General features: G+C 38.4%; 1 protein-coding gene and 1 pseudogene across 1 annotated transcript in view; both read left to right on the top strand.

Moving 5' to 3' along the window:
- The window catches only part of CAMKMT (calmodulin-lysine N-methyltransferase), a 332,239-nt gene that overhangs the window by 273,066 nt on the left and 35,063 nt on the right, over positions 1-24,110 (top strand). The window contains 4 exon segments of the mRNA XM_033125648.1: positions 9,822-9,882; positions 11,852-11,906; positions 12,971-13,034; positions 20,858-20,924. Of these exon segments, the coding sequence (XP_032981539.1) occupies positions 9,822-9,882; positions 11,852-11,906; positions 12,971-13,034; positions 20,858-20,924 (247 nt within the window).
- LOC117033468 (40S ribosomal protein S7-like) lies at positions 2,711-3,292 on the top strand (annotated as a pseudogene).

Raw genomic sequence — 24,110 nt, 5'->3', positions numbered from 1 at the left:
TACCTGCACACCATGCTCGGCTAAGCGAACATTTCGTGTCACCCACGTGTGCCCAAGTTCTCTGTGATCTGGCTCCACAAACAGAGGGAGGTCTGCACTTGGTAGTTTATTGTACAGAGCAAGTGTGTTAATGGGTCCGAGCGGGAGGACAAGTATTGAACAAATATCGTCCATATATATGGAATTCTTATTTAGGATCCATCTTCAAAGTGTCCATAACTAGGGCAGCTTTTTCCAAAGTTAAGTTTTGGGTTGATTTTGTGGGTTATCAATTGGGAATAATAGTCTCCCTGAAAGTACCAAAAATATAATAAAGGTTGATAAAATTCCCTGGATAGAAGCAAGTCAAAAATAATAACAATGGCTGTAGCAGCAACAATAAAGCTAACGTAAAAAATTTACTATGTGCCAGACACTGCTCTCAGGTCCTTACATGCATTAGCTCATTTAACCCTCCCAACAATTCTTTGTTTAGGTACTTTTATTCCTTTGTCTAACAAGTGAGAGAGCTGAGGCATTCCCCAACAGTGCTGGCTAAAGTAGCATCCCTGATAGTTATTCTCTATCTCATTAATGTTTTATTTTCTTCACCATCTGAAATTACCTAGTTTATTGTATATTGCCTTTATTAAACTTGTTTGAGCAACAGCTTTGTTTTATTTACTGCTGTGTGTGTCCCGAGCTACGAGAACCGGCCTGGCTGCCAATAATAGTATGCTGAATGAATGAATGAGGCTTAAAAAGTTTAAGTAGCTTGTCCAAGGTCATGCAACCGTAAGAGCCAGTATTCGAGCTGAATTCTGCCTAACTCCAGAGCATGAGATCTGCTTCTTTATTATAGCTTCGTATAGCCTGAAGGCTTCCTAGATTTAATCTAACCCAAGCCGAGTATTTTGCAGATGAGGGTACTGGAGCTCAGGAAGGCTAAATCACTTCCCCATACGACACAGATTTTCAGTGGCAGAGCCAGAAGCACAGCATAGGCCCCTAGTTAGTATTTTTGCATTGTGAATTCAGTTGCCTCAGTTCATATGAAATTGAAGGAAAATCCTCTATATGTCTGCTGTACATCACCCACCCACTTACTCATGCCATAAACCTAAGTCATATTTGACACTTCCCTCTCTCTTACCACCCTCTTCATTATTAATTAATTGATTAACTATTAATTAACAAGCCTTGTCAATTTACCTTCTAAATATAGCTCAGATCGTCCCACTTTTCTTCGTCTCCTCTAACCACCACCCAAGCCACCATCAGTGCTCACCTAGGTAATTATAGTAGCCTCCTACCTAGTGTTCCCTTTCTCCTCTTGCCGCTTTTCAATCTATTTTCTTTAGGGTAGCCAGACTTCTTATCTTATAAAATATAAATCTGATCAGACTACTCTGCGCTGAAAAGGCATGATTAATGTTCAGGTGCAATTTAAAATTCTTAACATGGCCTTTGAGCCTGGAGGATGTAGCCTCCAGTCTCATCTTGTACCATTCTCTTCCTTTCTCATTTATTCTGCAGCTCTACTGACCCTATTTCCCTTTCTGGAAGTCAAGCTCTTCTCTTCTTCAAAGCTTTATTTCATGGAGCTCCCCTTCTATGGGTCATCCCTCCACCCCTGTACCCTTGTCCTTCTCTACTTGGCGCTTCATCCTCTGGGTCTCAGCTTACATGCTATTTCTACAGGGAAGTGTTCCCTGATGGACCCCTCCAAACCTCATCTCTGACCAGGTCAGGTCCCCTATGATATGTTCTTAGAAGCACCCTCTATTTTTCCTGTATAGCATTTATTACAATTATAAGTAAGCACATTGTATATGTAATTATTTAATGTATCCCACCCTAACTAGACTAAAGCCCTAGTCACCATGCTGTCTCATTCCCTGCTGAGCTACAGAGCCTGAAACATAGTAGATGCCCAATAAAAATATATGGAGCATTCTGTAGTTCTCTTACAGATTTCCATTCTGGGTTGAAGTATCAATGACCAAGCAGAAATGTTCAAGGAAAAGGAGACAGCATGTAAACGCTGTCCAAAAGATTTACTTACCCATTCCAGCACAAGCAGCTTTTCATCTTAGTAATATCCACCAGTGCATTTCTTCTTCCAGAAGAGTCTATGGCTTAGCTAAGTGTATGCCGGCCTCTCCATTTGAGTCTCAGATTTGAGAAAGGCCTTACATCTGACTCCTGCATGCTGGACATGATCATTGAGTTTGAAAGAGGGAAAAGAAAGCTGTTGCTTGGGTGGACATCAGCTGATGACAGTAAAACCACCTCTGTGCTGTGAGTGCTAGGGCACGTACCAGTGTTAGAGTGACAAGACGGAGTCAGCAGAGCTGCTTTTTGGATGCTGTCTGTTGAAGTCTCAGGACTTCTGCTAAAATGGACCATTGGGAAGCAAACAGCTCTCAAATGAAAATGACCTAGAAGGACCCGTGCTTCGCTCGAGAGCATGTCTCTTGCTATCTAATTTCATTAGATATTAAGTTATGTAGTTATACGAGTATATGAAATTTCCCTTTTGTCGTCCCACCAACCAGAAGAGGAGGTTTAATAGATATTAAGTCAGCTAATATTAATTAATCTTAGGATTTCTTCAGTCTTCAGGTTAATAGTGAATGTGTTGTTTGTTTCCAGAATAACCACAAAACTTGGCATTGAAAATAATTCTTAACTAGCTCTTCCCAGGCCAGCGCTCACCAACGAGAAGGCTATGTTCCATTCAAGCACAAAAGTCACGAAGACCAATGGCGAGGAGCCGGACAAGTTGAGTCCGGCATCTCCCAGGCTCTCCGAGACGGGAGATGAACTCAAACCCCAAGGCACCGCTTTGGGAGCCCAATACAACAGCAGCCAAGGAAACTGAAGTTTGTGACGGTCAGAAAGCTATTATAATCTTTGTTCCTGTTCCGCAACTGAAATCTTTCCAGAAAACCCAAGACTGGCTAGAACGCGAATTGGAGAAAAAGTTCAGCGGGAAGCCCGTGGTCTTTATGGCTCACGGGAGAATTCTGCCCAAGCCAACTCCAAACCGCCATACGGAAAATAAGCAAAAGCGTCCCAGGAGCCGCACTCTGACAGCCGGCATGACATGATCCTGGACGACTTGGTTTTACCAAGTGAGACTGTGGGCAAGAGAATCTGCATGAGACTGGACGGCAACGGGCTCCAAAAGGTCCACCTGGAAAAAGCCCAGCAGAACAATGTGGAGCGCAAGGTTGAAACCTTTTCTGGTGTCTGTGAGAAGCTCACGTGCAAGGATGTTAATTTTAAATTCCCAGAGTTTCAGCTGTAAACAAAAATGACCAAATAAAACATCATTCACACACACACACACATACACACACAATTCTAAACCAGCTATTTTACAAACAACAAGAACGTGGTTACATACATTAACTAAATCATATTACCAACTTTCCCCATCATTATTGATACATAGACAGCTAGTTTTTCATATTTTAATTTTGCCCAGCTGTATAGGCTTTCTGAAGTCTAACAGACTTGACAAGCCCAGTTCTGACAGAAGCATCTGCAGGGAACTAACCCTTTGTTCGAAAGAAAATGAGTGAGACCAAATGACCATGAAAACCCAAGTATAATATAGTAACCTCCTTCTTCCAGATAGAGTGCTTCTTCAGCTAATGCTTTTGTGGAGGCCCAGTGGATGAAGGGGGCCTTTTCTACTATGAGTTAAACTAATTCGATTTATACAGAAAATACTAAGGGATAGGATACTATGTACCTCTGAATAACTTTTAAACAAGTGTCCTAATTCATGACATGTGCTTTAGGAAACATTAACTAAAATAAACTATTAATTAAAATGTTTTTGGGAGGATCAATACTTAGCTACTCTAAATGCCACTTTGGGCATTCTAATCTGCTTTGTCGGGTGTCAAGAATATAGCGGAAGTGCCTATAATTGATTGATAAAGCTCTACAATATTATTGATGGAGCATGAAAGTCTTGAGCATAAAAAACCCTCACCATTACTGTCCTTGGCTTCTATGTCCCCCTAAAAATTATTTTCATCACTTTTCCAATGAGTTTCTCTCTGTTCCACGAAGCCCTGTTAGTCACTGTTCTTCTAGAATGTGTACTGAAATCCCATCACTCAGAGCTTAAAGTATTTATGCTAAGATGGTACCCTATGAGAAATAAGAATAGTTACTCTGTATCTTGGATTCCAGAACTATCCAACAAACAATTACATTCAGAAGGCCATACATTTCTGGATTTCAGGTAAACTTGAAAATTGAACAAGGCATTAAAATTAATTCCTTCCAGAAACCTCACTAACCCACTGTAACTGGATGTTTTTAAGACATAAACCCGCAAGTGTAACAGAATGACAGAGTATTCAACAACATAATTTTGGAAGCTGGGAAGATGAATGGATGAGAAGTCATTGACTTCGCAGATATGAGAAAGCCAGCAGTTGAGAAACTTGAGAACCCACCCAATTCCTGCTCTGAAACCTTGAAAGGCTCAGGAATTGTTGGTACCAGGTAATTCTAAAAGCAGGAGTTGAATGGGGGCTAAAGTAAAGAGGATTGATTGAAAACGTTTAAGAAGCAGTTATATCCCTATTCCAGGCTACTGGGTAATTTCCTCTTCTGTACTCCAAACAGAACAGGAGGTTTAATCTCTGGAGAGGGTTAAACTGAGGATTTTTTGATTGGGGGACACCACGCACAGTGGAAATCAGAGACGGTACCAAAAACAGGGTGGAGGGATTAGGTGATGTACGCAAACTGAACGCTGAGCCTCTCCACCCACACCCCCCACACACACACACACTCAGCCCTCTTCACCTCCAATCCGCTTTTTTATCTTTCTACAATTACATTTACGCAAACAATGAAGAATTATCAGATATCTGAGGAAAGCTTTTAATGCGACAGGTACCAAAACCAATAAACAGGGGGAAAAACAACATGAAGAAAACAGACTATATAAAGATAAGAAAATGTAAAACAAACTATAATTAATATTTCCAAATAATTAAAAAAGAAATTTCCCTCATAAAACAGGAATAGTATGCTCTCAAAGAGAACTATTCAGAGAACTACCATCAACAATAGCATAAATGAAAAAGAATAAAAACAAGGGTTGGAAGGAAAATTTGAGGAAATTTCCAGGAAAGTGAAAAACAATCAGAAAGAAAGCAGGAAAGAAAATAAGAGGACGAGTTCAGGAGATTCAACATCCAAATCATAAGCGTTCCAGAGAAAGAGGACAGATAAAAATGGAGGTAAGGAAATAATCAATGGGATTTTCCAAGAAACTTTCCCAAAACTGAAGAACACGGTGTTTCCAGATTGAAATTACTCACTAAATCATGCAAGCTCTCAAACATTTAGATTCCACTCACTTTTTCTCAAGTGGTTGCACTAAAATGAAGAAGTAAACCAAGAAAGGAAGACAATGGATATAGGACACGAGAGGTGGAACAAAGGAGGAGGCAAATGGAAGCCCGGAATGAGAGTGAAGATTGATTTCCAGGATTTCAGCTGTGCACCAGGCATAGCGGGCATTCAGGCAAAACTAAGGCAGGTCAGAGAAACCAGGAGAGATTTCCTCATGAGGCTGATAGAATACCTGATGTGAATGAATGTATCGAGAGGACACACAGACAACTGGATTTGGGGATTGAATAAAAATCTTAGCTAATGAGTAAAGAAAGACAATTATAAACTCCAGAGGATAAAACATTATAAATGAGAGAAAAACAATAATAGTTTACCACATGTCTCAGTTTTATTTCATGGTCTTAATAAAATTGACAGTGAGTAGTGATCTTACCCAAAATTGTAATTAATATATCTATACTAGGAAGGTGGTGGTGGTGGGTGGATAAGGTGTGTGCTACGTGTAGTGTGGAGCGAGACATGGAAATCAAAGCAAAAAAAATGCTTATCTTCCATAGATTTTTGCCTAAAACTGAAAAATCAAAAAATTAAAATACAAATATGTAGAAATATGGAATTACCAAGAGAATCAGTTAAAAGAATTGAAAGTAGGGGGCGGCCGGGTGTCTCAAGTTGGTTAGAGCGCGAGCTCTCAACAACAAGGTTGCCGGTTCAATTCCCGCATGGGATGGTGGGCTACGCCCCCTGCAACTAAAGACTGAAAACGGCGACTAGACTTGGAGCTGAGCTGCGCCCTCCACAACTAGATTGAAGGACAACGACTTGCAGCTGATGGGCCCTGGAGAAACACACTGTCCCCCAATATTCCCCAGTAAAAATTAAAAAAAAAAAAGAATTGAAAATAGTAGTTTCTGAGGAAGGAGAAAGATTAAGGAGAGGAGCTGGATGTTACTGTTTGTCTTAATCATTCTCATAGAACTCAGTGGTTCTTCAAATAATGTATATGTATAACGTCGTTAAAAACAAAATATTGTTTTAAAAGACCATTATATTTCCACAAATAAGAATGAAAAATCTTTTACAAATAATAGCTGTATTTCATATACTATACAATTCACCCAGTGGTTTTTAGTTTATTCACAGAGCTGTGCAGCCATCACCACAATCAATTTTAGAATAGTATGTCATCACCTCTAAAAGAAGCCTCACGCCCATTAGCAGTCACACCTCATTTACTCTCAACCATCCAAGCCCTAGACAACCACTACTCTGTACTCTGCCTCTGTGGATTTGCCTATTCTGGACATTTCATCTAAATGGAAACGTATAACACGTGGTCCTTTGTGTCTGGCTTCTTTCACTTAGCATAATGTTTCCATGTTCCATCCATGTTGTAGCATGAATCAGTATTTTATTTCTTTTTATTGCCAAATAACAATCCATGGTATGGATTATTTGTTTATCCATTCATTAGTTGATGGATATTTGGGTTGTTTTCCACTTTTCGGCTATTATGAATAATGATGCAATAAACATTTATGTACAAGTTTTTGGGTGGACATGTTTTCTTTTGTCTTGAATATACATGTAAGAGTGAACTTGCTGGTCACATGATAATTCTACATTTAACTTTTTGATGAACTGCTAGACTGTTTTCCAAAGTGGCTGTACCATTTTACATAATTTCTCCATATCCTTGCCAACATTTGTTATTCATGACTTTTTTATTATAGCCATCCTAGAGGGTGTGAAGTGATACCTCATTATAGCTTTGATTTGCACTGAGATAACTTTTAAAATTTAACAAATTAGTGAAAATAAAATAGGTTATCAAAACCTTATCTTGGCAAGGCTTTGAGGAAATAAACACTCTTATTGGGGGTGTACTTTGGTACAAAATTTTTGAGGACAGTTTGATATGTCAGAATGTCAAATGTACTTACCCTTTCACCAGATTTCCCATTTCTGGGAAATGTAAGGAGAAAAAAATCATATGTTGGGGGAAAAATGTGTCTTCGTTGTACTACTGTTCATAATCTTATAATATCAAAAACTTAGAAACTAACTTAAATGTCTATCAAGAGGAAATTTGTTAAATAAATTATGATGCAGACAAAATATCTGGACAGTCGTTAAAAATAGTGATGCAGGTATAGTATAGTTTTATTGTCATGGGAAGCTATCCATCACATATTGATTGGAGCAAAATAAGATTATTGAATACCTGCCTGATAACATCCCATTTGTGTAAAATACCTTTATGCCTCGAGAGATTTTTTTTGAAATGACATCCAAAAGGTTAACAGTGATTATATATCAGTGGTGGAATTTTAGGTGATTTTTAAACTTTGTGCTTTGTATTTTTTGTATTTACTTTAGTTAAAAATCAACCTATATAATTTTTTGAGAAAACTATTTTAAAAACCTCCACACTTGAGAAGTCACATTTTTGTACTTACTCAATGCTTGAATTTTAGTAAAATACCCCTCCTCTTATCATTATACTTATTATTATTATTATTATACTTTTATACCTCAAAACCATCTACTAAATGCACAAAGAAATTCATTATTGTGGTGATTATATCCGCTTGGTCTAGAACACTGTCTTGGTCTCTTCCTTCAGAGAATTTTGTTATGTATGTTAGTCTTTCTGTGGCGGTATGCCAGGTATTAGGACTCTGGGGACCTGACGAAGCTCATGAGTAGGACAAAGAGTTTCTCTGTCTGTTCTGGTTATTTGGGATAATTGTTTTGGGTTCACATCTTCTCTCTTCCACTCTTCTATCCCCAGATGCAGGAGAATAACATTAATAATAACAATGCACTTTCTTTTTCTTTGAGTTTGTTATGAGTTAGGAACTGTTCTAAATACTTTTCATATATGTGACTCATGTAATCCTCACAACAATCCTTGAGGTTGATACTACAATTGTTATTTTTCTGTTGAGGAACCTGAGACACAGAGAGGTTAAGTAACACATCCAAAGTCACTCAGCTGGGGAATGCAGAGCTGGGACTGAAGCCCAATGGGCGTGGTTCCAAAGTACCTGTGATCTTAACTGTGATCTTAACTGTTACACTCCACTGCCTCTCTGACTTTATTCCTAAATATGACTCTAACCACTTCTTCCTGGTTTACTTTGTGTCTCCCCCAAACTCTCATTTCCTACCAGAAATGCCATGGAGGCTGAGCTAGTGAGCACCTTTGACTGGACTTTTCCTGCATCATATGCTCTATGGAGTCATCTCTTTGCTGTTCATACATTTACCCACTGATTCTCTTAAGAGTTTCCTTACCATTTTTTTGACATCCTCTTCACTGAATTTGGATTTCTAACTCCTCAAAGCAAGCGAGAGAAAAAAAATTAAGCATCTGGGAGAAAAAAAATTAAGTCTCGTTAGGAGCTTCAATTTTGCATCAAGACCCATTCGAAGAGTGCTTGGCGCTAACACAGCAAGCATGGCCTACCCTTTGCCAGGACTGCATGGCCTTCCCAACCTCAGGCAGTGCAGGACGCCTGGTGCGCCACCTGATCCACTTGGAGAAAACATAATTTTTATAAGGCTATGGTTTATTCTGATTCTAAAAGTGATATAAACGCATTGCAAAAATTTTGGGACATACAAAAAGTATAAAGAAAAATATGAAAAGCACTTATAACCCTACCATTCTGTGATAACCACTAGGAGCTATAATTTCCTAACATGTTCTTCTCTTCTTTAAGCAATTCATATTCATTCATGAAGACTACGTAAGTCTTCTTAATAAATACTTTACAGATGATGAGTTCAGAAAATGCCCATCCATGGAATTTACTGGGTAGGGTTATTGTTCAATTTCAAAATGTGCCAAAGTTGGTGAAATGTAAATTTCTTAATTGTACACTCTAGTTTGATTTTTATTAATTGAAGAAAGGAAGTAATTGTACATATTTTTTAAAAAAATTAGTATGGAATCAAACAAAAAGGTATAATGCCCTCAGTGGTTTTATTTGCTCCTGCAAGTGACTTTTCCATTTATTTTTGATTAACACGGGCTGCGTATACAATAAGTCTTCAACGGATGCTTGTGAATTGGCTGAAAAGAAGGTTCATGTGTACAAGATTATGATCTACCTGATATACCATTAAAATTTAACTTTTGATATTTATAATTTGGTCATTACTGTTTTTGCTGTTTTGTTGTGATTGAAATTTAGTAAAATTTGTATGGGATATTTTACTATTTTCCTGGGAAGAGCGTTATAAATCTCACCATTATAAAATCAACAACAAAAGAGACTCGTGTGTTATGTTACTAGTAATAATTGTGTTAAGTTTGATTCAAGTTGAAATAGCTTGTACTGAACAGTATTTTTAAAAGCCATTTCTTAAGAGAATGACTATAGAGAATGATTGTAGAAGAGACTTCTGTAATAAAAAACTCTATCCTCTTGTGTTTCCAGGCATCTGGCCGGCTGAAGAGGTTTTGGCTTACTACTGCCTCAAGCACAGTGATGTATTCAGGTACAAAGCTGCACTAAAAGTACATTTTTTTCAGCCCATTAGGGGTATTGTATCTGCATATTAAAGATTGCCATGATGACATTCTTCAAATTAAATTCTTTAAAAATTGGGAAAGAGAGAAGGTGGGAGGGCGGAAGGGAGAGAGGGATAAAAAAGAAAACAAAGGAAAAAAGTTCATGGTGAAAACATGTTGCTTCTGAAAAAAAAATCTGAATTGCCTTTGGGTACTAATATTGCACAGCAAGCTTTTTGCTATATGTCAAAGGCTTTTGATTTTCACTCAAGGCTTTTTATTTCACTTTGATTTGGGGGAAACAAAAGTGAAGCTCCAATCAATCCTTACTGATTGTGAAGGTCAAAAAAAAATAAAAAAAAATAAAGACATTCTTTAAACTTCTGCTAGGGAAGTCACTATAGAATATTTGATAAATAAATACCCTACAGCTATTAGTTAAAGCCGCCATCCCACCCCTGGTTTTAAAGGTATTTTATATACTTAACAACATGTATTTATAAAATATAAATTACTATTACAGATTCATGCTACGGAAATAAATGTTTTCAACTGTCAGTGTGCATTATAGATCAAACCCATGGGATGGGATTTAGGAAAAAGAAAAAGCTCCTTTTATTTACAAATTCTAAAGATGTTTGGTAGATCCAGAAATATATAGGTTTTTCATTTTAAATCTCATTTTATAAAAGTCATCCAATATGTACTTCCTGAACAGCCCATGGTGATTTCAGACAAGCCATTAGTTATCATGGTGTGTGTTTTAACAATATGTACTTACAAGACTGGGTCAATAATATGTATTTTTTGAAGCTCCATGGGTCCATATTTACCAACCAGTCTATAATTGCTTTGAACAACTAAATACTCATTAAGTGTATTTCGGAATCGGAATGTTCTTGTTTGGCTTCTTCTCCTTCCTTTCTCTCTCTTTCCACCTCCCCCTCCCTTTTAGCGCTGTTTTTTTTTTTTTTTTCTGATGATGAGGTAATAAACTTCCCAAAGTGGGAAGAAGAAACAATCTTAAGAGTCTAAGCATCTAAAATAAGAACAGGGCCGTATTGAATTTGGGCTGCAGGGCCGCCCTGGAAGTCTGGCATTTGCTCATCTCTCTGTGCTTCAGCTTGACTGGAGCTCCAATCAGTGAGCAGTGGGCCAGGGCGAGAATGTCACACGTTGAGGACTGATATTTAGGCACAAAGAGGAAGGTAAGTGCAAAATGCCACATTAGACCTGTCAGCTTTAACTCTGAGCTGCTTTACTTTTGAGCAGTGAAGTCAGAGCTCAGTCATTACTTTAGCCTGGGTTTGCTGGCTTAACCATATTATGTCCCCGCATTGTTTATTCACTGTGTTGTGTTGGGGTCAATTGTGATTTAAGTGTTAATTGCTAAATACTCTTTGTGTAATTGTTCTTTATGGGGGTGGTTCAGCTTTCCAAAATGTTTCGGTTTGTTTTCGATTTTTTTTTTTTTAATTCAAGATTGCATTTATTTGTGTGTGTCTTGTGTGGATGTGACTATAATATAGGTATATACACACTAACATATATTCTTCATTTACTTGTCTAACTGTTTTTGAAGGACTGAATGTGGATTAACAGTGTTATCCTTTCCTAACAATTATCTTTCGCTACTCTAGCTAGTTTAGTTCTAAAAGACAGAGCCATTGACAAGGGAAAAAAAGGGAACCTTCTCAGATTTTTCAGCTCAGCGGTGGTAATGTTGCAGTGAACGCTAATGAGGGAACCCCCACTGATTTGCCTGCTTTGTGACTTTTCTATTTCATAATTATATTTAAAACGCAAAACGACATGAGGTAGTGTAGTCATGTCTCTACAACTTCCTGGTAGCGCCGTTCTTACTGCAGATGGCAATTTGTTCTTGTAACATATATATCTCTCTGACCGTTTTCATCTAATTTATTTGGGTTCTACCATTTCTTTTCTCTCTTTCAGGGACCTTGCTGTGTGTGAGCTAGGGGGTGGCATGACATGCTTGGCTGGGCTCATGGTAGGTCTTTTCTCAATTCCAATCCCATTCAGAGGGAGGAACAAAAGGAAAAATGTTCCAGGGCCTCCAACTGCTGGGTCAGAGAACCGTCAACAGCATCAGCTGCGGTCAAGCTGCCGTGTCTTGAGAGACCTTCTAGATTGACTTACTTTCGGATCATATTGATTTTATGGTTGCCTCGATGAGCAGAAACATTTTACCTCAGTGTAGTCAATATTGCTTGTTGTGACATTCCAGGCCTCGCACAGTCTTTCTTTGCCATAGCAAAAGCATTTTTTTTTTTCAGATTATAGTCCCATTTGCTAAGATACAGGAATAGCCTGGCGAATCACAGTTGGAGCACCATGATATAGCTGCTAATGTTTTGCCTGCATTATTACACCAACAAACATGATCCAGAGCGCTCAGTAATTAGATTCTTTTGAATTAGATTGGCCATTCAGGAACGTCGTTCCCCATTCTCTGGGTTCTGAGTCATGTATTCAGGAGATATTATGTAGCAGCACAGTGCATTAGACAAGTTTTTATGTCTCTACAAATAAAAGCATATTGTTACACTGATTGGCATTTGACAAACCTGTCGCTCTTACACAATGTGTCGAGGTTACAGCCCAATGTGCGAGCATGTCAAAGCTCACAAAAAAATTACCCTCACAAAGCCATCTGCCTGCAATGCAAAGTTATATGAAGGGCATCAGGCAGTCAGACAGAAGCAAGCTGAAAGGCAGAGTGACAGCCTTGTATGATGGCTCTACTAGATAAACAGAAGCCCACAAATGAAAGCCTCTCAGAATACCATCATCCGCTGTCACAATGCAATTACCGAACAGAATGATAGCAAGATAGAGGCTCCCGCAAATGGAATGATAAAAGTATTGACTGATTTGATTGAATGATTAAAATAATGCAGACATAAAATGAAAAAAGATTGAAGATTGTTACAGAGAAATAGGTGAGGAAGCATGATACTGAAGGCTTGTCATTCCTGTCTTCACTTCCACATAGACAAGCATATTTGCTCATTGTTTGCTGTGCTCCCCCTTTCTTTTTTTTTTTTTTTCCAGGTTGCTATTTCTGCAGATGTCAAAGAAGTTCTGTTAACTGATGGGAATGAAAAGGCCATCAGAAGTATCCTTATTCAGATAGAAAACGGGTTTGTTGTGCTCATTCCTTTTCCCCCCAGCGGAGTAACAATTGATATAAAGAAAGGCAGCATGGGGTATTAAAAAAAGAGTTCCCCCTCATACACACATGATAAGTAATTACGAAAAGTAGAAATATATGGAATTCACTGAGTACGACTAAGTGGGGTTTTTGTTTTTGTTTTTGTTTCATAGATTTTTATAATCGCTTCTCGTTACAGGAGCCTATGATTTCTGGACCCCCTTAAGGCAGTAAGAAGAACATTTATTTCATAATAATTTTCAAACATTGTTTTCCTTGTATTTCCGTTGAAATTGGCCAGTATAAAATCAGTGATTTCCTATTTATTATATTGGATATTGCTTACAAAAAGTAACTTCCCACTTCATTTCGTTGCTCCCTCTCTTGCGTTTGATAACGTATGTGTGTACTGTGTAATATTGTACCCACTCGAATTGCTGAGGAGTTACCTGTGTCTCCCCACTGGAAACGGCTATCAGGTTCTCATTATTTCCTTTTATTTAGGATTATAAAAGCTATCTCTCTTTTTTTTCCTGCTATGCTATTACAGTTCAAACCCCATTATATTAGATTATGCTTTACCAATATGTACACAGAGTTCATGAAAATTGAACTGTACTTTAACTAAGAAAGCAAGCATAATTTGTGGCTACTTTAGCCAGCGAACTGATTTGTTCAGGGGCAGTTAACAGCCGTTAGAAATTGAAAGGAAAAGAGGAAGAGATATGTTTGCTTTGGATTTTTTTGGTGTGCCTCACATTTCCATCATTAAGGAGGTAATCTACTTATTTGAATTTTAGACCCCTAAAATGCCAAAGCAGCTCTGATTTTTGTGGCATCTTACATAAAGCCCTTTTTCGATGCTCTCTGTCTACCTCTGCTCTGTAATTTTTTTGAAAATAAAATTTGCAGCCGCTCCATCAGGCTGCTCAAATAGGAGGAAGGAGGAACAAGAAGCACAGTAGCTAATATTGTTCAGCGGCACTTGTGGGCTCTGCAGAGCCCCACCCAGCTAATTGCCTGACAGACTTAAAAAAAAAAAAAATTCAGAAAGGAAGAACAGCCAATCACAGTCTTGGCCTTTCACACAAGGGAAAGAGATCACAAAAGGTGCTTCCTTTTTTAAAATGCAGGATTTTCATCATGATCTTCAGACTGTGGCAAGTTTCTCAAAATATTCCTGAAGATGAGCTGATGTTGTTTCATTCACTCTGCTTTATTCTGAGTTCTTTCGTGCACTGTATCATTTCACTGTGCTCCTCCTCCACATGGCAGGGAACACAGAGCCAGAGGAAGTCAGGTATGCTGGCTCAGCCTCAACGGATGTGTTCTCTTGGGGGGGGGGGGGGAAGGCAGGATTATTGGACAAGAGAAGGTCATTTTAGCCACAAAAACTTTCAGATTGTACCCAGCAACCTGAGGTTTTTCTGAAGTCAGCAGGTGTCTTATATAATAGCATCAGAAACCAATTAGAACTTGTGTCAAACTATGGGAAGCATCTGTAGTCAGTATGTAAATTTAATTGTACTAAAATTATTATTGAGCTAAACTACAAAGCTTCCAAAGAAAGGAAGCAATGCTAATATCATTAATTAACGCACCTTTGTTTCACACCGCAAAGATGCCATGCCAGCTCTTGAAATCAGAGAGGAAATCTCAGATTCTGTATTCACTCTGCCGGCCTTTCAAAGAAATGATTGGTACAGCCCCCTCCCAAGAAAATGGATTTTTAACATTTGGTCTTCAGAAGCTCAGCCCTGAGTGCTTTATTGTGCTGGGTTTTACAATGGGTTTAATATAGCGGGGTGCCAAAGGGCAGGAGGGGAAGAACTTTACAATGTAGATAAAGTAGGTCCTTTCAGGATGCAGACCAAAACTAGTAGTGTGTTTTATTTCCTCTCTTAGGACTTCCCTGGTGAAGTTCAGTTTTTGTCATGCAGTCGTTCTATGTTTGTGTGCATTTTTCTATTGTAACTAGATCTAATTTTTTTTAATTAAGAGAAAAAAGCATGCATAAAGCCTTAGAAATTGGCAATGTGTTTTTCCTGCTTTTAATCCTAATGTTATTCTTGATTTGCTAACAGAGCTTACAACTGGCATTCATCATAAACAGTTTTACTGAGTAAGGTTAATTATTTTTTTTTTCTATTTGTGTGCCCACTTTCTGTAAGAATAACTAATTCACTGAATCATGTACTGTTGATGCATATAGATCGAAACAAACTCATTTAAAAATTACTGTTTACATCTTTCCTTTAAAATTTGAGGAAGTCTAAATTATACAGCAGTTGTAGGATATTATCCAAAAATTACTTTCTAAAAACTAAAAGTGGATGTCAACAAAAAAAGGAGAGAAACATTGCCAGAAGCCACAAAATCTCTAAGCAAAACTGCTAATTATTCTTAATGGGCAAGATGAGCACATTAAGAAACAAATGAATACATCAGTGAAATGTAATTGAAAATTGACCTGGCATTCACACATCACATCTGAGTATTGGCCTGTATGTTATTCTCATCATTTAAAAAAATTATTTTTGTTGTCCTTGGCATCTGAATTTAATGAATCTAACTGAGTCTTACTTCCTAGTCTCTTAATCTTCTAGGATTCAAATTCTTACCTTTAAAAAAAAAATAGCATTTCCTGATATTTTCTTTTTATCTTCTGTTATTTTTTTTTAAATATGTGAGGCAATGAAAGGATAAGTTCTGAATCTTTATGTCATAGAAGCTTATCAACCAGTTGTGGAGTTATTTATTATCTCCTTAAAATGTATCAGTTGGATTGGCTATGTCTTCTAGAGCTTTACACCTCGACCCTGGAAAGCTAGGTGTTGATTTGAGATTTATTAAACAAAGATATCTGAAAAGAGATTAATACTGAAAAGAGGTATAAGTGAGTGTTGTAAATCCTACAGATTTTCTCAGACTCATGTGTAGATGTCCCTGAGGTTCTCCTTGGTCCTTAAACTCCATGGCTGTATCTAACGCAGAACCCCTACCTCAGAGCTGCCTCTCCCTACAGATGCTGTGTTAGCTGTACCAGCAGAGTACAAAGGATAAGTTGGAAATGACATCATTTGGTTCATCTGCTTCTCAAATTTATCCTAATATAGTGTGAAAATATGTTCCTTTTTCTTTGGCACTGCCCTTTTAATGTACTAAAGAAATCTCCAAGTGCCCACAGGTAGTAATTACTCCATAAAGTTTGTAGCTGGTGCTGGCAACGACATAAGAATAGGGAGAGAAATGGTATATTGAGTTATTATTGATGCTAACTAAGCCTCTTCCAAATCATAAGGAGTATGATTACGACACCTGAAGGTGAGCAGCCTTCTCTGGTACACTCACTAATTCGCCCAACACAAGCATGCTGATTTGACCCATCCTTAGGAAACACCAAGTGTGTTCCCTGCAGAAGATGGCAAAGTTTGGTGTCTCACTTCTTGTGCTCCTGACCCAAGCGTCTTACCCCCATAGGATGCCCAGTCAGGATCATGATCTGAAACTTAAGAACCTCCAAAAATTGGTAAATTTCCTGTACATTCTAAAGGAAATTTAGAATGGCTTAACCTTATTTTATTGACCAGAATCCCTGAGGTAAGGCAGTAATAAATTAAGCTGTACGTGGACTGCACAGCCTGTGCTGTGGGTGATGGAGACCTTGGGAATGCCCAGGCATCATCCTGCATCCATGCCCTTTCCTCCAATAGCAACAGACAGCTGAGATACTGATGCCAGTACTTCTGTGGACTAGGTGGGTCATAAATGGATTCTACGTGCCCCACATTGGGTAGGAACTCAACAGATAGCTTTGAAAATGAAGATTCAATTAATTAATTAAAACACTCAACCGGTATTAACTGCGTGCATTTCAGGTGCTAAAGATAGGGCAGTAGACACGATGGAGCAAGTCTCTGTGTTTGTGGGACACAGACTGTGCCTTGGCTAGAGCACATTTCTACATTGGAAAGACACTACAGATCTGCAGGGCAGATGTTCGTTGATTCCCTCTAGTTATTTAAATTCTATAGTATAAGTGTTCACTGAATTATCTTGGAGTTGCGGGGCAAGAAGATAAAGCTTCATCGCCAAACCTCTTTTTAGTTACTGTCACCAGCCTCTTCGTCCCTCCAAAGCTTTTCCTTGATTATTGAAAAAGACAATGAATTGACATGAATTCGGTACCTACTATGTGTCAGGCTCATCATATATGATACTCTATTAAAAGCCTATAAAATAGGTATCATTATTCCTATTTTTGAGGTGGAGCTCAGAGAGGTTAATTTACCCAGATTCACACAGCCACTAAGTATCAGAACCAGCACTAGAAGGCCAGGTTCATTTGACTTCAAAGCGTGTGAATTCTTTCCAATGAAACCATTCTGTTTCACCAAAAACTAGAATGATTTGATGAGTGTCATCTTGCATTTCCTTGGCACCCTCTAGAAGAAAAGATCTATCCATAAACGTAACAGTTGATATTGCTAAAAGAGTTCAGAGCACCTCTGTGTTATCTACTCAATTCGTTTGAGTAATAAGCACAAGTAAGAGTATTTTGCAGCCTTTAAATTAACAAATATTGTCACATCAAGTAATTTTTAAAACCTTTAGAGATCAAAATGAACAGGATTTATATTGTAATTGCATAGTTTCCTACCCTCACCTTTGATGTTCCAGTGAAAAATAAAGGAAACATGAACCAAGAAAGTAATGCTTTGTAAATCACAATGTTAGTTTTAAAATACTTTCTTGCTTAAAGGACAATACTAGTTCTCAAAATGTATATGCAACTACTGATAAATATAACAATTACTAATCGCAGAAGGAGGCTAATATTTTAAACAATGTTATATATGTGACATGTAATTTGTTTAAATAACTATTATTATGCAAAAATGTATATATTTTAAGAATAAAAATCAACTGAAACAAAATTAAAATGGAGCCCCACTCCTGAACTAAGCTTTATTTGAGAATAAAATCTTGAGATAGAATCATGGTTTCTTTTTAGCCACAAGCATATATCCTATAACTCTGGAAGTCCAGATGCCCAGACAAGGAGATTGGAGGTGATTACTCGGTATCCGTTTAATGAGAAATTACATGACGTCTCTTTTTTTTTTTACATCCAGCACCTCCCACTGAAGTCTTCCAGAAGGTGGGGGCAGTTCAGAGAACATGATTTGGTCCATCCAGTTTAAAACTGTCCTGGAAGTATTGACTCAATTTGATTGAATTTCCTTTATTACCCTGAGGTGACACAGAAGAATGATAAAAATGTATCATTGGACACAGTACCAACTAGAGCAGGGGTGACCAAACTTTTTTCAACGTTTTTCACCAAGGGCCATATGCGATAAAATACACAAACAGCCGGGCCACTCACTGGAGGTGAAGTACGTATTGCCTCACCTGGTTTATTTAAGTAAACTAAATATATTTTTGGAATTTGCTGCGGGCCAATGAACAATGGATCATGGGCCGCAGTTGGCGGGTGGGCCGCAGTTTGGACACCCCTGAACTAGAGGAACCACCTCAAATTCTGACCTAAGGTAAAGGGTGGGGAGCAGAATGTCAGAATATATCTCTTAAGGTATTATTCTAATATAGTATTGCCATTTTCCCCTCTTTATACTTGTCTTACTATAAAAAAAAAAAAAACAAAAACACCCCCTAAACCACAAAATATATTTCCTTTCCAGTTCTAAAAATAAAGCAGCCTAAATACTGCTGTGAATTTTTTCATTAAAAAAAAAATGGCTTCTAGAATATAAAAATACGTATGTTTGCTTCAGCCTGACCCCCTGGAGTCACAGGTTTATAAATTGTATAAAAGTATATAGTGTTAAGATGTTTACTAAAAATTATTAATAGGTTTTCTGAGTTATATAATTTAACTTCCCTGTGACTATTTTATAACAAGTATTACCTCCACTAACAAAATAATATGTTTTGCTTGACAGATTAGTCATGTACTCATACGACGCTACAGGTGTACCAGGCGCATTATGGCATCGGTTGGATGCCATGGAAACGCTGAGTAGGGTGTGGCTGGAGTGTGGGGGAGCTTAGTCAAAAACAGTCGTCAGTTGACTCTACTAATTTTGTTCTTCTCAGAATAACGATGTCAGCTGTCCTTTTCCACAAGACATTTCATTTAGAAGACTTTCCTGAAATACTTTCTTCCTGAAATAGACAGAACTGTAGGCCGATGTGTCATTTTAGTTAATCAAAACAAGTAGGCAAATTAGTCTCTTTTATTTTTTTAATGAATGTAATTTAACGCTATTTAATTTGCATACAGGAAAGTTCACCCGGAAAAAAAAAAAAAGTCTGCATTATAGCACTTTTGTAAACCTCAGCAAAGCCCTTCATTAGGAGACCTAATTGATTTTTCCTACCCACTCCTGGGGGAAGAAAGCTACCACAGTACCTGCTTATTCACTCAGAGAAGAAATGGGTGTGCTTGGTGTTTCCAGCAGAGATTTGGGTTAAAACGTCCTGCGGCTCCGTTCTTGCATGGAGATCTTGGCCAAGGCTTGTTTCAAGCATTCAGGAAATGTTTTTCTGAGCCATAGGGGGACATCGCTTGTCTGCTTGGTGTCCTCCCCATGGGCCCAATTTAGTTCAGCTTCAGCCTTCACTGGAATTATTGTAGTTCTTGTTTATTTGAACCTGCCTTATTCCAAAAGAGGGATTTGAAGGCTTCTTACAGTGACGCACAGAATATGCCATACAAAATAAATGAGAAAGTGAGGGCAGTTGGAAATTAGAAATCCAAGACACTACGAGGAAGCCAGGCTTGGAGGTCAGCATAGAAAATGTACGCCTGAGGAGCTCTTGTGGTTGTTGGACTTGGTCATACATTTGGCCCTGAGTTGCACAGGGACCCGAGAGCAAAAAGAGAAAACCGTTATAAGATGTATTCTGTCCAGAAATTGAAGCACAACTAGTCGATCTGAAGTCTCACTTTTCCCAGTGTTGAAATCTGACATGACTTTTCCCAGGTGCCCTCATAAAGAAGGTGCTGTGTGATGTAATGGAACAGCTCCTTGAAACATCTTTTCCATAAATAGCGCTCTTTATGTACACGTCCTGACACCCAGCAGATGGCCAAAGGCCAAAGTGTAAGTCTGTGACGGAAAAAAAAAAATGAAGAAAAAAAAAGTCTGTAATGACAGTTCAGGGATCTTTCACTGGCCTGACTTTCTTCTTCAGTAATTCATTTTCTCTACAAGATTCTCCAAGCTTTTCTCCATCTTTCTCGTCTCACTCCTGTCTGAAGTCTTTCTCTGCGGTTCACCCCCACCCTCCCTACTAACATTTAGGAGACAGGAAATACTTCAGTGTGGAAAGTCTCAGAAGCCTGCCCTCCCCACTGACAGGAAGGTCTCTGTGTTTAAACTCCGAGCTCTTTTAAGCAAGTGAGGCCTGGCCTCCATGGAACTGTCATCTCCCCGCACCAATACCCATAGCCCTGGGCCTTACCCCGTCAGTGGCTACCTGAATGTACTTTTCCCAGGAAACAAGACTGCAGCCCAGGGAATTAAAAGAGCTTGCCTGTGGCAAGTGATTCAACATTTGGTGGTAGAGCCAGGGCTAGAACCTTCTCCGCCTGCTTTATACCCTACAGTCCTTCACTTTTTTTTCCCCCCCAGTTCTTCACTTTTTATTGTGCTGATCCCACGTAGGATAAGATCACTGTGTTTGTGGACTTTTGTTTATTTATTTTTTTCAAGTCAATTGACAGTCACTGCAGAAGCTTTCTTAACCATGTCCAATAGATGTTAAGGAGATCATCACGAGGAATCAGAAGGCTGGGGTGTTTAAGACTCGGAAAATATCAAGCTGGTAAGATACCTTTCTGCATCCAAATGCTCTGGTTGAAACTGCTTTTCTCCATGCTATGGGTGATTATTAAAAAGAATAATAGCTAACATTTAGTAAACACTGGGTGTCAGGCATTGTTCTAATCACTTTAAAAGTGTCTTATTTAATGCTCACGAGAACCCACAATGAAGGAGGCAAGCGTGTTTATTACCTTCAATTAATAAATGAGAAAAACCAAAGATAAGTATATTATACACGGGGTTGGGAATGATTTAAGCGTTGAAAGTGTATGTAGTATGAGAGTGGGAGAAGACCAGCCCGAGACCTTGTGGTTAATGATTCTATTCCCTTGGTTCTCAACATGGGGGCAGTTTTACCCCAGGGGGCTTTTTTATTTTCATGACAAGGGGCATGGGTTTGCTTCTGGCATTCGTTGGGTAGAGGCCATGGATGGTGACAAACATCCTAAAATGCACAAAACCGCCCCCACGACAAAGAAGTATCTCACCCCAAATGTTAATAGTGCCCAAATTGAGAAATCATGCTTGGTTCCACGATTCTGAGAGTCTAGGTATCCATTCCCTGTTAGATTTTGTTAATTCTTATCCAAACTAATAGGAAAGCTTACCCGCAACCCAAACACAGGTTTTTTTTTGCTGTGGTGCTACATTTTATTTTTGCCCTGTTGGTATGGACGTAGAGGAATGAGTAAACATTTAGTAGTTTTTACATGAAATATCTGTGACTTGTGCATGTTTCCTTCGTCTGGTTAGCCACAAACATTATTAGAACAATCTAATTTTTAATCATTTAATTTATGTATTGTGTTTCATCTGTCATCCTCTGACATTTTGAGTTTTCTCTAAGTTGAGGGTGCTTTCCCACCCCAACTGCTCATCTGGGGACGGGGTGGGAGGTGGATGAATATCAATAATGCTTAAAAATTAAAGTGGTCCACATATTGGAATGAGGCTAGGGAATTGCAATCATTGTTTTCCTCTTCTATTCGTTGGTGAATGTAATGAAGGGTCCAGATAGGTCTTTTTAAATCCTGCCATTAGAATGTTCAGAGTAGGCTGATGGCACAGGGGGCAGTGTGCTCTGTGTCTCTCCTATGAATGAACAAACCAGTTCTGTTTCCCAGAAAACCTCCAGCAAAAAGAGCGTTCTGTCCCCTGCTCTTCATTCTTAGGACACCCTTCGCTCCACAGTGCAGACTGCCATCCCCTTCCGGGGAGGACTTCAGTTTTGGACGTGATTTTCAACCTGGTCTTTTAGTTATCAATCAAAAGCACATTTTCTGTGTTGTCCTCATTTACATTTATTTAATGCTTAAGGTCATTTGTGATCATTTGAGTGTATTTCAGCATATGGAATCAGGGACTAATAGATTGCAGCATCATGCTGTGAAGACAGATTGTGTTTTTACAAGACAGAATGTTGTTTACTGGGTGTTAATAATCACTAATTAATAAACATATCTAGACTTCTAAAATGTTACATTTTGAGGCATAAAAATGTCAAGTGTTTAACTTATGGAGAGTAATAGTATTTTCTATCTCTTCAAAAAAATAATTAAGTTACATAAAAAAAGCAAAATGCCATTGTTCAACACAGGACCTACCCAAAAGCTTAATGCATGGTTTTTGTTTCTATGTATCTGTTTTCACAAATGCTATTTATAAGTACATTGTTCTCATATGTACCTAGACATAGTCTATTTGTCAATAGTCACACAAGAACCTCCAAGATAAATTTTTCCCGTCTTTATTTCATATTAGTTGTGGTCAGCATCTTCTTTTTTAACCATCACAAGCATTTTGTCCAAAGTCTACTAAAGCGCTTTGTCAGAAAACAGGTAGATGAGTCAGTCCTTGAAATGCCTTGATCTTGTCTCAAGAAGCTACTTGACCACTTAAACTTCAAGAAGCTAAGAGGAAACTGCCAACCAGTGATGTAATAATCAGTATTCCCTTTCCGCCCACTGCTTTCCCACCCATAATCAGTACAATATGATAAAAGCATTAGCTCCACATGAGAAGAAATAAAAGGCAACCGTTCAGAAGAGAGCTAAGATATGGTTCAATATTCTTTTTTAGTGCCTCAATGCATATTCAGAATTTCTTCTCCAAATTGGAAGTGTGGAATAACAGTAGCGACAGATAGCTAAGAGGTATTTACCTTAGCTACAAAGCCCACACGTGAGCCAAATATTTCTGCTATTAAAAAGCACTTCAAAGCTTGACATGAAGTTTGTAACAGCTGACTGTCTCCTGTGACTTCATTTGCAAAGAAGATATAAAAGCAGAAAGGAAAATCATGATATGAGAACTGTGAACCTAGGAAATAGTGTTTCTAGAAAGAAATGACAAGACCCCCAGAAGTGTGGCTGGCACCCCCACGCTCCCGTTCTCACTGTTCTTAGTAACCACCAGCACGCCTCCTGTGACCAGCCTTTTCCTACCTTCCCCACTGGGCAGAGAGCTAGGTTGTGTGGGGCCTGAAACTTATTTGGAGGGCCCTCCTTAGGGATTTTAATTCAATTATACCTTATTTTGGTAAATTTTACCTTACTTTGGCAAATTTTACAGAAGCATACTATCATGTGAACCCATTACCAGGGCTCCTCGCTGGCCTTGGAAGGGGCCATTGCAAGGGTCCCGGCACGCAAGCTTCTTTAGCGTCACAGTAAATTCCGCCCTGCTCTCATACACACCGCTACCCTTACCTAGAAGAACGTTCTTCCCTTATAAACTTCCTTTCTCCCTCTGTTCCATTTTAATCCCAGTCTGACTGTTGCTAAAAATGAAAGACATATTTGCAAAAGGCCGGAAGCTTTAGTGACAGCCACGCAAGATCTCGGATGTACATATATGAAGCATATAGCTATTACATTTCAAAGATCATAAAGCAATCATTTGATGTTTCATTCATTTGTTCATCCATGCAGCCATCCATTCATTTCACTAATGTATCCAAGGTATTCTGCCTTTAAGAACATAAATATGGAGTTAGCAAGAATAACTCTTGAACAAAGGGAATTGTGCTACTAAATATAGCTAGAGATTGGTGAAAGAGCAAAGATATTTACAGCATCTCAATTGTTAGGTTTACCTGAAGCTGTCTTCAAAACTGTGACTCTCTAATAAAGAACCATTCAGAGCTTTTGACGGCTACATATTTCTAGGTGTTCCAGAATTAGTGAAT

This window comes from Rhinolophus ferrumequinum, chromosome 13 (genome assembly GCF_004115265.2).
Source record: "Rhinolophus ferrumequinum isolate MPI-CBG mRhiFer1 chromosome 13, mRhiFer1_v1.p, whole genome shotgun sequence".
In the NCBI taxonomy this organism is placed as follows: Eukaryota; Metazoa; Chordata; class Mammalia; order Chiroptera; family Rhinolophidae; genus Rhinolophus; species Rhinolophus ferrumequinum.
The sequence above is the reverse complement of the archived record's forward strand: the minus strand, read 5'-3'. Positions and strand labels throughout refer to the sequence as shown.